Source organism: Dipteris shenzhenensis, chromosome 1 (assembly GCF_047967505.1).
Source record: "Dipteris shenzhenensis isolate YYH24624 ecotype China chromosome 1, Dip_SZ_1.0, whole genome shotgun sequence".
Taxonomy (NCBI): Eukaryota; Viridiplantae; Streptophyta; class Polypodiopsida; order Gleicheniales; family Dipteridaceae; genus Dipteris; species Dipteris shenzhenensis.
Window position 1 is genome coordinate 38790752 of NC_141596.1, and position 13556 is coordinate 38804307.

At 48.1% G+C, this 13556-nt stretch overlaps 1 protein-coding gene across 4 annotated transcripts in view; it reads left to right on the forward strand.

Moving 5' to 3' along the window:
• The window catches only part of LOC147905803 (Transducin/WD40 repeat-like superfamily protein), a 375013-nt gene that overhangs the window by 42161 nt on the left and 319296 nt on the right, over window positions 1-13556 (forward strand). For all 4 annotated transcript variants that reach the window (XM_087374759.1, XM_087374768.1, XM_087374750.1 and 1 more), the window contains exons 8-9: window positions 1383-1520; window positions 1619-1762. In XM_087374759.1, the coding sequence (XP_087230885.1) occupies window positions 1383-1520; window positions 1619-1762 (282 nt within the window). The remainder of the gene's footprint in view (window positions 1-1382; window positions 1521-1618; window positions 1763-13556) is intronic.

The window sequence follows — 13556 nt, forward strand, 5'->3', positions numbered from 1 at the left end:
CTTTTTACCTTTTGGTTGATGAGAAGATTGAGTTGTGTACCTGAGATTTATGACTTTAGAACCATGATCTTGTTGGAGGTCAACATCTCCTAATGTCACCTAAAGAGAGAGGGCCTTGCTTGTGGGTGTGCCCGCCTAGTGAGTGAGGCTAGGGTAGAGAGTGAGGGCGTGTGTTGTGGGTATGCCCGCCACTTTTTGCGATGATCCTCATGTATGTGGGCATACGCTATGCAACCAAATATGTGGAGATGCCCAATCCGTGGCTTGTAACGAGTAAATGCTCCATAAGGTGTCATACCCTGAATCGGTTTGGTCGAAAGTCAATTATGCAAGTAGTTTACAGTGGCAATTGCTTCTGCCCAATACTGATTTGGAAGATGCTTCTCCCTTCAGTGCAGTGCTTGCTGGAGCGGCAGAGCCAGCCCAGTGTGCACCTCAGGAGCAGTTCTAGGGCAGAGGTCTGGAGTTGTTCTTCCTCTCTCCGTGCCTCGTTTTCTCGTGGTTGTTGAGCTGTTTGTCTGAGCTCTTGAGCATGTGAGGTTTTCCCCCAGTTGTAGCAGGGTTTTCTCCAGAGATCTCTTGCAATTCTCTTGTGCCTCTCTCCTCTTTCTCTCCTTCTTAGTGTGTGTGTGTGAGGCGTGCTATCCCTCTTTTTTTCTTCCGTTCATTTCCGCTGCACTTCTAACGGATCTTAGGATTAGGCAGAAGATATTTCAGCATTGCAAGACTTGGTATATCCAAAGACTCAAAGATACAAGTGTGTGCTCCTACAAAACACACAGAATTTCACCTAACCAGGCATCGGATGTTGGCAGTCCAAGTACATTTGTGGGTTGCCATGAGGTGAGCATGTGAAAGAGAGGATAAGGGCACTTGTAGGCTGGTGAGAGTCAAGAAGTGCTCTCATACGTTTGAAGACTTTGATGGGACTTGACTTGTTAGAATCTAGTCTGAAGACATGCCAAATGCTAGCCTTCATCATCAGTGACACTGCTGATCTTCCAAGCTCTGATAAAATCTCAGAATGAGGACCTTTATATACATGTTATGTTTGATTACGTGGATACGTGTGCGTATGTGATTACATGTTGAGGTGATAATGCACACTGCTTTCTTGTTTTGCAAGATAGAACTCATGGCTTGTAACCTTTTGGGCAACTAAACGAGGGTACAAGCTGCACTTTCAGATTTGGTTTTACATGACAGTTTGGGTACCATTGGGAGTTGGATTACATTCTTTTGATAAGGCTGAGGTTTTCAAGCTCATGGAATGTTTGCTGCTGCTTCATTAGATTCCTTTGGAGTTTGACAGCTCTCTTCGTTGTTTGTCCTTGTGTGCAACTTCTTGTATGGAAGCTGAAGTAATTAAGGTGCTGCTTCAGGTTTGCTCAGGATCTTGGGATTGCTCATTAAAGCTGTGGAAAGTCACAGAAGATCTAGGCACCGAGGATGAAGGTGTACATAATAAGAAGAGAAAACTAGATGGGCCTGAAAATTCCACTGAGACACAAGAGATCCAGGTGGGACACGGTTTTTCTAAAACAATGGTAAATCATCCTAGAGGTGTACTTTTAATCTTTTTGTATTCACTTATCCGGGTGCTCATGATTTGAAGCAGGCTGGATCAATTGCTACACTTGAGGGACACACACAGTGTGTTTCAGCTGTCATTTGGAGGGAGAGAGATGCCATCCTTTCAGCTTCCTGGGATCATTCAATAAGGACTTGGGATCCAGAAACAGGTGTCAACACAGAATCTTTGGTACGATCTATTGCATCTTGCTAAGCTGGTTATGAGTTTGTTATTCTATGGCAGAGAATCAGCTTTTTCTGTGTCTCTTTGTGCAGCTCTTTGCTGTACAATGTTGTTATTTATTTTCCTATGTATCTTAGCAACAGGGCTTTGAGCAAGAAGCTTCGACAGTTTCATGCTTCGAAATAATTTTACTTCTAAAATTTTAAGGTGCCAGCTTCTAAAAAAATTACGTTTTTAAATGGTTAAAAAAAAGGAAATAAGGGGAGAGAAAATATTCACATGACATGTATAAAGGATGAGGGGGCTGAGAAAGGGAATGAGAGGGGGCTGAGACTTGAGAAGGAGGGTTGACAATGAAAGGGGCTGAGTCTTGGAAGAGGGCAGGGGTAAAGGAAGGAGGCGTGAGAGGGCTGATAGGCAAAGGGGGTGAGAGGCGACTGAGAGAAGGATGGGAGAGAGGGCTGAGAATGAAGGGTGGGCAGGGTTGAGAGAGAGCTGACAGAGGGGAAAAGGGGATGATAGAGGGCTGAGAAGGATTCAGGGATCAGAAGAGCTGAGAGAGGGTAAGGGCTGACAGAGGACTAATAGAGGGCAGGGGGTTAAGAGAGGGCTGACTAAGGGATGAGAGAGGCAAGGGGCTGACAGAAAGAAAGAAAGAAAGTTTATTATAGTCTTCGGAAGACTGATGGGTCTATGAGACTGTGAAAAACCTGGTACAAACGAGCTGTGGTGGTGGAGCTACTAAACGAGCATCCACACCAATGAAAATGCAAAATATGCAGAATGTCAGTACTAAATCCTAAGTACAACATAGTCATGTCATGTTGGTAGTCGATTATCTCATCATCATCATCACCATCAAGACATCAGGGTGGGTGTGGCAATGGGGGCATGAAATCGGCGATAGAGTGCTGTCGGCCATTCAATGGTGCAGCCCTGGCATGTCTCCTGGTCATAGCTCTGCGTCTAACCAGGGCTACTGTGATCCCTGTCGGGCGAGACCCGACTCTAAACATGGAGGGGATGTCCCCAAGTGTGATTTGTGTGTCGACGCTTTGTCTGAGCTGTCGAGTCACAGGCACCGGGTCACGGTCATGTCGAGTTTGGGGAGGACAAGTAGGGGGTAGCCACCTTCTCTGAGATGCCAGCAGCAGAGTGGAGCACATGGAAACAATTCATCTTCATGATCAGTGGCAGAGACCTGTGGAGAGAGCGAGAGCTCAGCAAGATCCGTGGCAGCCTCCTCTTCTCATTCGGTTAGAGGAGACATGATGGATTGCTTAAGAGGCTGGATCGCTTCTACGTTGGGGACTGGGCACTCCACAGAGGCGTCTCTATAGGGATTCTAGTAGGCACCACGATGTCAGACCACTCTCGAGCAATATTATACCTAGAGCAGCCCCGCCGTGGTCTTCCCCAAAAGGGGGTCTGCATTCCAGAGGACCTACTGCAAGATGAGGAGATTCAACAGGTTATTGCAGAGATTTGGCAGCAGCCAAAGTTAGTATCTTGTGACGGCCGGGCTTCTTGGGTGGCAGATGCGATTCAGAGGAGCAGTGAGGAGGTGTAGTCTCACGCCCTTAAACGGAGGAGGGCTCTTCAGGAGCACGAGCGTGCACTGCGATGAGACTTCGCCTCCATAAAGAGGCTCAGGGAACATGATCTAGGATGCCAATGGCTTAGGGATGGATATGAGAGTGCGCACCTTGAGCTCCATGACACGGAGGTTCGGCAGGCTGAGTTTTCCTACCACTCCACCCGGGCCCGATGGGTACAGCAAGGGGATAGGATGACGAAGCAGCTTTTCAGACCATTGGATCTCGATCGGCAGGCATGCAACTACACCGATTATGGGATCTGCAGGGCATTTTGCACACTGATCCACATGAGATTCTAGAGTTGACGACGGATTTCTACAGCCAGCTCTTTCAGGCAGAGGGGGTGGCTATAGCTTGCATTGTGGCCCGTGAGTTAGTTTAGGACCATGTTTTGATAGTGGTCTCGCGGGAGTTGTGCAGGAGACTGGAGGAGCCTTTAGCTCTGGGAAGCCCTCAAGGCCCTTCCGACCCAAGAGTGTCCGGGCGAAGATGGTTCTGGGAGGCAGTGGATTGGGCCAGGGAGGAGTCACAGCCTTTGGCCATCCTTCTCTTTGATTTTGAGAAGAATTATGATAGGGTGGAGTGGTCTTTCCTAGAGGGCACTATGCAGAGGTTGGGTTTCTCAAACAGATGGATTAGAGAAGTCTTTGCACTTTATGCGGGGACCTCTTGTCAGATGCTTATCGGTGGACACATGGGCGAGGCCTTTTCTCTCTCTCGCTTGGTCCGCCAGGGCTGTCCCCTAGCTCCCTTTCTTTTTCTTTTTGTGACAGAGGCATTGGGCTACTACTTGAGATCGCAAGTGGCAGGCCTCATAGGGTTGAGGCTCCCAATCAGACAGGAGGAGCTGTTAGATTCAGAGTTTGTAGATGACATAGCCTTGTATGTAGAGGGCACTATAGTGAGCTTGGAGAGAGTTTGGGGAGCCTTGGCTATTTATTGTGAGGCCTCGGGTGCACTGATCAATTGGACAAAATCCATTGGTTTCTTCACAGCCTCTGAGGAGACACAAGAGATTCGAGAGTGGGGGGAGTGCCTTTGGCTTCCGCTCGATACCGCGGGGACAGATGACGAGATACCTCGGATGCTAGGTGGGTATTGATATTACAGCAGAGCAGCAAATCGTCCCGATCCTTGAGAGTGTTCGGCGCAAGCTTCTCTACTAGAGATCGGCCAAACTCTCCCTAGCGAGCCGTGCCTTAGTGGCAAACTAGGCCCTTCTTGCCACGCCTTGGTATATTGTCTCTTGCTGGTGCTTTCATAGAGGGTGCATTGGACAGCTTTGACGTTTGGTTCAGAATTTCCTTTGGGCAGGATCGGACGGCTCGAGGAATACCAAAGCCCGGGTCCTTGGTAGATGGTGATCATGCCGCAGGCATTGGGAGGCTTGGGTATCATTGATGTGGAGATGCAGAGCAGAGCCCTCTAGGGCAAGTTGGTTGTGTGCGGCCTCACCCTTGGTGCAGAGCCTTGGAAGCTCCTCTATTAAGCGAGGGCTTCTCAGGAACACCCGACGCACTAGGGGGCAATGGCATCAACCACACAGATGGATCTTCTCAGAGGCCCCCCTTACGGAGAAGGGTTCCCCCATGATGAGGAGCCTACATAGGGTCTGGCAGAGATTAGTAGGTGGCCTCATCCGTGGTCAGCCCTGTTCTAGAGAGGAGTTCGAGCGTCAACCCCTCATTTGGCACCCGGAGATCAAGGATCAGGATGGACATATGCTGGGAAGACGGACTCACATCGAATAGGCACAGTGGGCAACAGCCTGGCTTGCTCCTTTGGCAGATGGAGTAGATTACCCATGGAGGCAGAGGTGAGACTTGGAGCCATAGCGCATATGAGAGGGGCAGGAAAGCAGATGAGGGAGATTGACCTCACCATCCCCGAGTCTTGGTGGGAGGGACTCCGCATGTGGATGGACATCAGATGGTTCGGTCGTTTTTCTCGGACTGGGGTCCCCTTGAAAGGGTAATGATCTAGCGAGGCAGCAATCAGCATGGTTTCTTTTGTGTAGGGCCCAGAGGCCAACTTCAAGCACTCACTAAGAGACCCAGAGACGGACAGGAGTCTGGATGGGATTCATTGGCAGATGATCAGATTTGTGGGCCGATTGGGGAAGGAGTGGCACATCGATCCTCCCAGCATTCTAGAGCAGGATGCCCCCAGATGGCGCCTTTGACTTTGGGTAGGTAGACCCTTGAGGGAGGTCTAGTGAGATCTGGGAGAGTGGCTATGGCCTTCTAGGGTCGGCCTCATGGAGCAGGTGGACGAGGTGCCCTTCTTTTCCTATACCACGCGGATTGGCAGGAGGCTTCAGATGGACTCTTCAACATGGACCCCTTCGAGGGAGAGGCATTGGGTGGCCCAGAGGGTGCCCCAGGAGGTCTGTTCTAGGTTTTGGACACGCCTATGTCTAGTTTGCGGCCGAGGAAGATCTCCTACTTCTTTTGGCTGGCCGTCCACAGAGGCTTGCCCATAGGCCCGGGGTTGGAGCAGATGCGGGTGGAGGGATAGTGTCACTCTTGCTCTGCTGGAATTCCGGGGATGATCCCTTACTGCCTTTGGAGCTGTCGTAGCGCGTTGAGGATCTAGATGGGAGCCCTCAGGATTATGACCCGCATGCAGAGCCTTCAGAGAGACCACACTTGGGGGTTGGTGGCTTGGTTGACTGAGGGAGGTCACGCCTTTTAGATTGATGAGGTCTCTCCCACTTACCGCATACAGGGTCAGAGCATTCAGAGGATAGAGCTCCACGCGGCGGGTTTCTCTTGCTAGCCTGGATCCTCATTCCCCTCTGGAGGATAGTGTGTGGGAGGTAGTAGCTAGTGTCACGGCGTGGAACATTTGGGTTGCTCGCTGTAGTCTGGTGATGGGTGAGCATCTGGTTCCACCCTCGGCTACCTTGGTCGCCATCTCGCAGGATATCATTTACACCCTCTCTGCTGGTATGCACGGACTCACAGATGGTTTGTGAGACTAGGGTTCCACATCGATAGGATACCTCCTTTTCAGTACAGTTTAGATGCCCCTCCGGTACTCCTACCCACCATTGCGATCGTGCCACACATTTTTAGGTGCCCAGTGTACTACGAGATCCGAGGTCACTACCACTGCCTCTTCCGGGCTCCTTTCCAGATTCCTTGCCTACCCAGTTCAGAGATGCCTCGCGGCCTTCATTCACGAGGGGGTCCGACACAGAGAGCACTTACTCAGGTGACGGGGCTTGGCCACATCATCAGACACCTCTTAGAGCAGGATCACAGAGTTCTTCCCATCGAGTAACATTGATCGTCCAGTCTCTAGCCGCAGACGTGACAGAGACCTCGACCCGACGATCGCAGCACGACACACGAGACATGGAGGGGACACACAGATCACTCTGGGGGACCTCCCGTCATTGTTTAGACCCGGGATACGTCCCACGGGAGTCACGGTGGCTCTGGTCTTGTGTCGAGCCTCGTCCAGGAGACCGAGACACACGGCATCCCTTGACGGGTGCCAACGTCCCATCACCGGCTATGCACTAGCCAAGGCAACATGACATACGGAGGATTCTGCTCCGCTCCAGTCCTTTTCTTTTCATTGTTACATCCAGATGTATTTGATTATGTATGATCAGACTTAGGATTCAGCACGGGTGATGATGCTCGTTTCAGTAGCTCCACCCTTACTGTGATTTGTATCAGGTTTTCTTTTAGTCTCATAGACCCATGGGTCTTCCGAAGATTCTAATAAAATTTCTTTCTTTCTTTCTTTCTTCTCCCTGGGAGCAAGGGACCCCGGGCTCTAGGGTGATTGTTGCGAGGCGTGCATGTTTCCGCAAGGCTTGGCATGCAGGAGTTTTCTACATATTCACTCCGCGAGGGATTCGCTGGTTGTATAGTCCCCCCACCTAGCTGTTAGCCCTTGTACCAGAGATTCCCTAGGCAGTGAGTTGGATTTCTCTGGAATAGGCTGGTTTCTTCCTTCAACCTTTATCGGTTTTTCCCATACGCAGCACCTTTGGGGCTGCTGTTTTGTATGAAGCTTTTTCAAGGATTAAGAGAAGGTTCCTTTCTTTGCAAAAAAAAAAAAAAGAGCAATATAGAGATCTAATAGTAGCCAGAGAGGCCCCTTAGGGGTGGTTGGGTTACTTGGGTGTCTAGTCCTAGGCTCTCCGCTTACGACACTCTCTTCAAGAGCAAGAGAGAGCACAGAGACGGGATCTGGCCTCTGTAGAGCGACTCTCTGGGGTAGGATCCAACCTCACAGCTGCTTGCAGACTGGTATGAGAGTGTAAGGCTCGATCTCCAGCCACTTAGATCCATCTAGCTAAGTTCTCTTCTCGGGCACGGTGGGTATAACAAGGAGACAAGATGACTAGGCAGCTCTTCTAGACCACGGGCCTAGCTTAGCAGGGACAGCTTTAGCAACTACAAGATGAGATTGGAAGCACTCAACCCATAGGAGATCCTAGAGATGAGGAGCTTTGGAAGGGCCTCAAGGTCTTCCCACCTCAAAAGTGTTGTGGGGAGGATGGATCTACACCATCTTTCTTTGAGTGCTTTTGGGAGCACAACCCCTGTGGTTGTCCTTTTAGGAGATTTTCAACTTCGGCTCTCTCCCTCATCCTTTTGTTGTGGTTGGATTTGTTTGATCCAGGGGAACGGGATAGTTCTTGTTAGCACTTAGCCCTGGTATGGCCTTGTACGCTAGTTAGGACTAGTCCCAGTGAATTAGTTGACTTTGGGCCATATATTGGCCACTCTTGTACTTTCTTCATTATCCATTTGCATGTACTTTCGGTTCCTTCAGCTGTAGTCTTGCTCTCTTGCATTTTGTTGCTCCCACACCGAATAGTAGTATCAGAGTAGTTTGGTCTGGATCCATCTTGCTCCCCTTGCTTACACTTTTAGGTCGACCTGTTCATCTCAGCTTAGCTTGCATTTGAGCAGCTCCAGCCTCATTGCACTCGCGTCAAGTCTCAACGCTGATTGCAACAGTTGCAATCAGGTGCTTCATCAACATTGGCTGGGCTAGCTACAATCGGTTGTTTCATTGGACAAGCCCCCGTCTGTAAATGCAACTGCACTGCAATCTGTCCATATAGGCGTTTCCATCCGTACAACATATAGGAGCTTCCATTCGTACAACTTTGTGTCGTACAACTTTACATCAGCTACTTGTACAGCGTGGATTTCGTCCATATAATCGTTCACAGCATGGATTTTGTCCATACAGTTGCGTCATCCATACATCTATCCTGCAAATTAGTTCGTATAGTGCTGGTACTCGTTGTCGTACGCCACTTTTGCAAATTTGTCTGTATACTGCCGTACAATTTATGTTTGTACCTTTCGTGCTGTTTGCTGATTGTACAATAAGTTGCCATGTAGGCACATTGCAGACAGACTGCAGAAGCAAATCTTCAGACATTTTCTGTACATTACCTGAAACAACTTTGTAGACAAATTTGGGGCTTTTCTTGATATTGCCCTCTTTTTGGCTCAATTTTGCTCTACGAATTGGGACTTTTGGCATTGGGCTACAATTTTTCAAAGAACAATGTGTTTGGCATTGCAAGCAATTTTCCACTTAGTGTGAGAGAGATTTGCAGACATTTGCTACTTTTAGCAGTCTGATTTGGCAGATTTTGGAGCTTTTTGAGGCCAATAACAGTTTATTATAGGGATTGCATGCTGGTACAGTGACATTGAGCAGAATTTTGAATTTGCTCTCTTTTATGGCATACTCTCTCTCTCTCTCTCTCACACACAAAGAAAAACAGATAACACACACACACACTTTAAAAAAATAAAAATAAAAAAATAGTGAAATCTTTATATTTCTGTGTGGGAAACCCAAAAGAGGTAAAAACCCACCAATAAGTACAAGGAAAAAGTTTTTACAAGTAAAACCTCAGAGAAAAAGTCATGAGGTAGCCAAGTAAAATATTACATATCAAGCTGGAGGAGAATCAAACACAGCATCCTCCAGCTTCAAATTGTTGCTCTGTAAAAACTGATGCAGTGATGAAACCACACCATCAATAAAAACAAGCTGTTTTTTGCCCTTATGATTCTTCTTGATATAGGCTGGTACCAGAAATTTTTGAATCAAAGGGTCAAAAACCTGTTGTAACATGGGATGGAAAGATTCCAATAAAAAAGGTACTTGTGCATCCCTGACAGAAGTAAACTCTGGCACAGGCATTAAAGGCATAGGAGCTAGCTCAACATCCGTGTCTTCCGATGAAGAAGCTACATATGATGAAATAGGGTTCTGCATTTGAGCTTCATTCGGAGGATCAATCTGAATAAAAGCAGGGGCGGTATCCTGAAAGATAGCATGCATATCATCCTGTAATTTGCCCTCTGCAAGGGTTACATCCATATCCTGAATAGAAGGAAACTGATGGTGCTTAACAAGAGTGCAATCCTGGGCTTCTTCAGCAAGAGGAAGATTTGCCTGTGATTTATCAACCTTCCTCCAGTAGTGCTTCGGAGCAGTAGAGGACTTCACCAAAGAAGCCATAGCAGAAACCGGAGAAGAAGGGAGAGTAACCTTGACAGCTGAAGGAGGAGCAGGTGGTATGGGCCTGGATATGGAAGGGCAAGCACGTGCAAAATGGCCAACCTGTTGGCACCGATAACATGGAGTGGGGAAAGATGCAAAATGGAGCTTGATGCGCATCGGATGAGCAAATCCCAGATCAAGATCCAGCGTAGATAGCACGGCCTGCGTCATATCCCACAGAATGCAAAGACGAACATCACGGGAGGCTTGCAAGAACTCCTGTCTCGGAATATGGAGAGGCCTTCCCAAAAAAGGTGCAAGAGTTGGAAGATGCTGAAAAAGAGGTACAGGCAGCGCTTTGAGAGTAATCCAAACCGGACAGTGAGTCAGAAGTGTTGCAGAAGGATCGAAAAGTGGATCCCAGAGCATAACATAAGCAAAGAAACCCGCTCCAGGAACACCAGCATCATTGACAAGGCGCTCTACCACCTCAATCGAAGAGCACTGGGCATAGTAAAATCCTTTGCCTAGAAAGACAAAGGAAGAAATACAATCCAGACCCACTGCAACATCAGCCCAATGACGGAGCTGAGCTGAGGATAAAACCCTGCCCATAAAGTAGAGGCAGACTCCAAATTGTTGAGCCTGTCGAAGACTAGAGACCAAAAGGGCAGAATCCAAGGAGCAAACAAGCGGGGAACTCGATGAAGGAACTTCTGTGACAGAGGCAGAGCATAATTGGCGAAGAAGATCCAGCTGGAGTGAAGAAGAAGGGCCATCAGAACCCTCCAGCTTTGCCGATTTGACGAGAGGAGAGGCAGGCAGACCACCATGTTTTCGGCGAAGAAACATACGAGTAGGAGCAGAGGCAAAAGGAAGTGTCGAAGCAGAGAAAACAAAAGAGGGAGGTGGTTGCGCAGGGGACTGTACGGGCTGTACGGTCTTCCGTACAGGTTGTACGGTCGATCGTACAGCCTGTACGGAAGGCCGTACAGCAGGGACGAAAGATTGCACGGGAAGGTCTACAGCGAACGAGGAAAATACGGGAGGTTGTACGGGAGATTGTACAGGTTGTACGGTCGATCGTACAACCTGTACAGAAGTCCGTACGGTCGGGACGAAGGATTGTACGGGAGGATCTACAGCGAACGGGGAAAGTATGGGAGGCTGTACGGGAGATTGTACGGGCGGCGGTACGGAAGGTAGGCTGAGCAGAGGAGGTACGGAAAGCCGTACAGCTGACGGCAGCTGTACGGAAGACGGATCAGGCAGCAGGGTCGTGGCAGGTAATTGTATGGACGGGGACTGTACCGACGGAATCAGCGAGGAAGACGAGGCTGGCTGTGCTGAGGAGGAGATCTCCATCGCTCACGTACCTAGAAAACTCTCACACACACACACACACACACACACACACACACACACACACACACAAAAGAACAAATTTTGCATTAAGAATGCATTTACATTCATAGCTGTCCCAAAGTCAGACAGGTACTACTCACAACTAAAAACAGTAATAAAGAACTTCCAATTAGGCCCGAGGAAGGTCTCCAAAGGAATGAGCATCTTAAAGAGACTGAAGCAAAGAAGCTCGAAAATATGGGAAGATAGTCACTGAAAAGTGCTCATACAGTCGAATGGTATGAGCACGATACAACGACCGGCTATTTCTGATGTGATATTTGGCCACTTCTCTAGTCGTATTCCCGACTGTCTGTTCTCTACTGATTGATTCAGGATCGGCAGCAGCTTTTGGATTATCTCCACTAGTCTGGTAGACCTCCAGATGCTAGTTACACACACACACACACACACACACACACTTTCCTTTCTGGAAAATTGGGGCTTTTTGCAGGATTGACACTTTGCAGCTATCCGCTTTGCCTTGAGGTTTAATTTCAGGTCACTTTAGCAGATTTGAGGGCTGGATAAGCATTTGCAGAGCAGCTTTATGCTTTTGATGCATTGACATTTGAAGATTATTGCAGTCATGCATTGCAGGACAGCCTTTTGTATTTTGCTCAGTGTTTGAGCACTTCATTGGGCATCCACATTTGCAGAGCTTTTGCTATGTTTTGGGTTTGACATGTGCAAATATTGTGTCAGCTTTTGCGCATCCTGCTCACAGCCTTGAGGCTTTGACATTGCAGGATACTTTCTTTTGGGGATTTTCATTTGCAATGGTCAACATGGGGTTTATTTGGCATGATTTCTGCTAAAGACAAACTTTATGGTACCGATTACCCCATGTGGTTGTACTTGGTGCATCACTCCTTGGTATCCAAGAATTTTAGGGGCATTGTATCTGGATCAGAGACTAGACTTGTCTCTCAGCCACAAGCATCCGCTGCCACCTCATCCACTACAGGTGGTGCTATTGCTACTATAGCCACTTCTGGCTCTACTACCATTGCTGCAACATATCCTCCTACACCAAAGCAGACCCCTTGGGATCAGAGGGATGCCCAGGCCCATGCTGTTATTGCATTTGCATGCAAGAGATGTATTATTGCTCACAGCAGAGCCCTCAGGACAGCCAAGGATGCATGGGATACTTTGGCCCGTTTGTATGAGGTTCATAATGAGGCTAGAGTCGCCTTTCTGAGGAGACAACTTGACAGTGTACACATGCAGGAAGGGGACACACGTAGATGTTTATCTCATCAAAGTCAGTGACTTTCGTGAGCAGCTTATTAATGTGGTTGTGATTGTACCAGATGCACACGTCATTTCCATGACACTTGATGGGCTCCTTGACTCATACTAGGGATTTGTTACAACATTGAGACTAGTGGCTATGGGTAGCCCCAACCACTACTATGATCAGCGTGTTTCCGTATTCCTAGAGGAGGAGCAGAGTTGTCAAAATTGGGCTTCGTCTATTCCTGCATATCAGGCCTTTGCCACGGATCACAATGGCAAAGGGAAAAGGGGGAAAATTACAGCAAGCCCAAACCTTCCCCTGGCACCTCATCCTCTTCATCCCTTGGGAAGAAGAAGAATCGCTGTAATTATTGCAGGAAAACCAGGTCATGACATGTCTGAGTGCCGGAAGCGCATTGCTTCCGAGAAGAAGAAGCAACAGCAGGGACAACAGGGACTTGCAGTCACAAACGGACCAGCTTCCCATAAGGACAGCTATGAGGCAGCACAGTTTGCTCATGGTGAGCGGACATTTGTTTTGACATGCCATTATAATCTGTCATTGGATGCTTCAGCCTTATCACTTTCAGATTTTGACTCTAATTGGTATTTTGATAGTGATGCTTCAAAGCACATTACATCCTACATAGATTTATTTCAGACATTGAGTGATGCTCCCAAAGGGGGAATTGTCACTTGAGCATCAAGAAAAACATGATTTCCATTTCAGTCATTTCTACCAATGGAGTTACGGTTGTCTTTGATGGTTATTGTTGTGCCGTTTATGACAATCAGCATGATAACGGCATTGTGCTTATTGGGACACTTTCTAGAGGACTATATCATCTAGATGCATATGAAAAAAGGCCAGCCTTGTGTATGCTGTAATTTCAGGTAGACACTTATGGCATGAGAGGTTGGGGCACCTCAACTATAAAAGTCTAGTCAAAATGCAGACATGGTTTTGGATCTTCCAAAGATGCATGCACTACTTGTTGGAAAAGTGCATAGGTTCTCATTTCCGAAAGATAGGAACCTCGGTGCATGAAGAAGTTGCA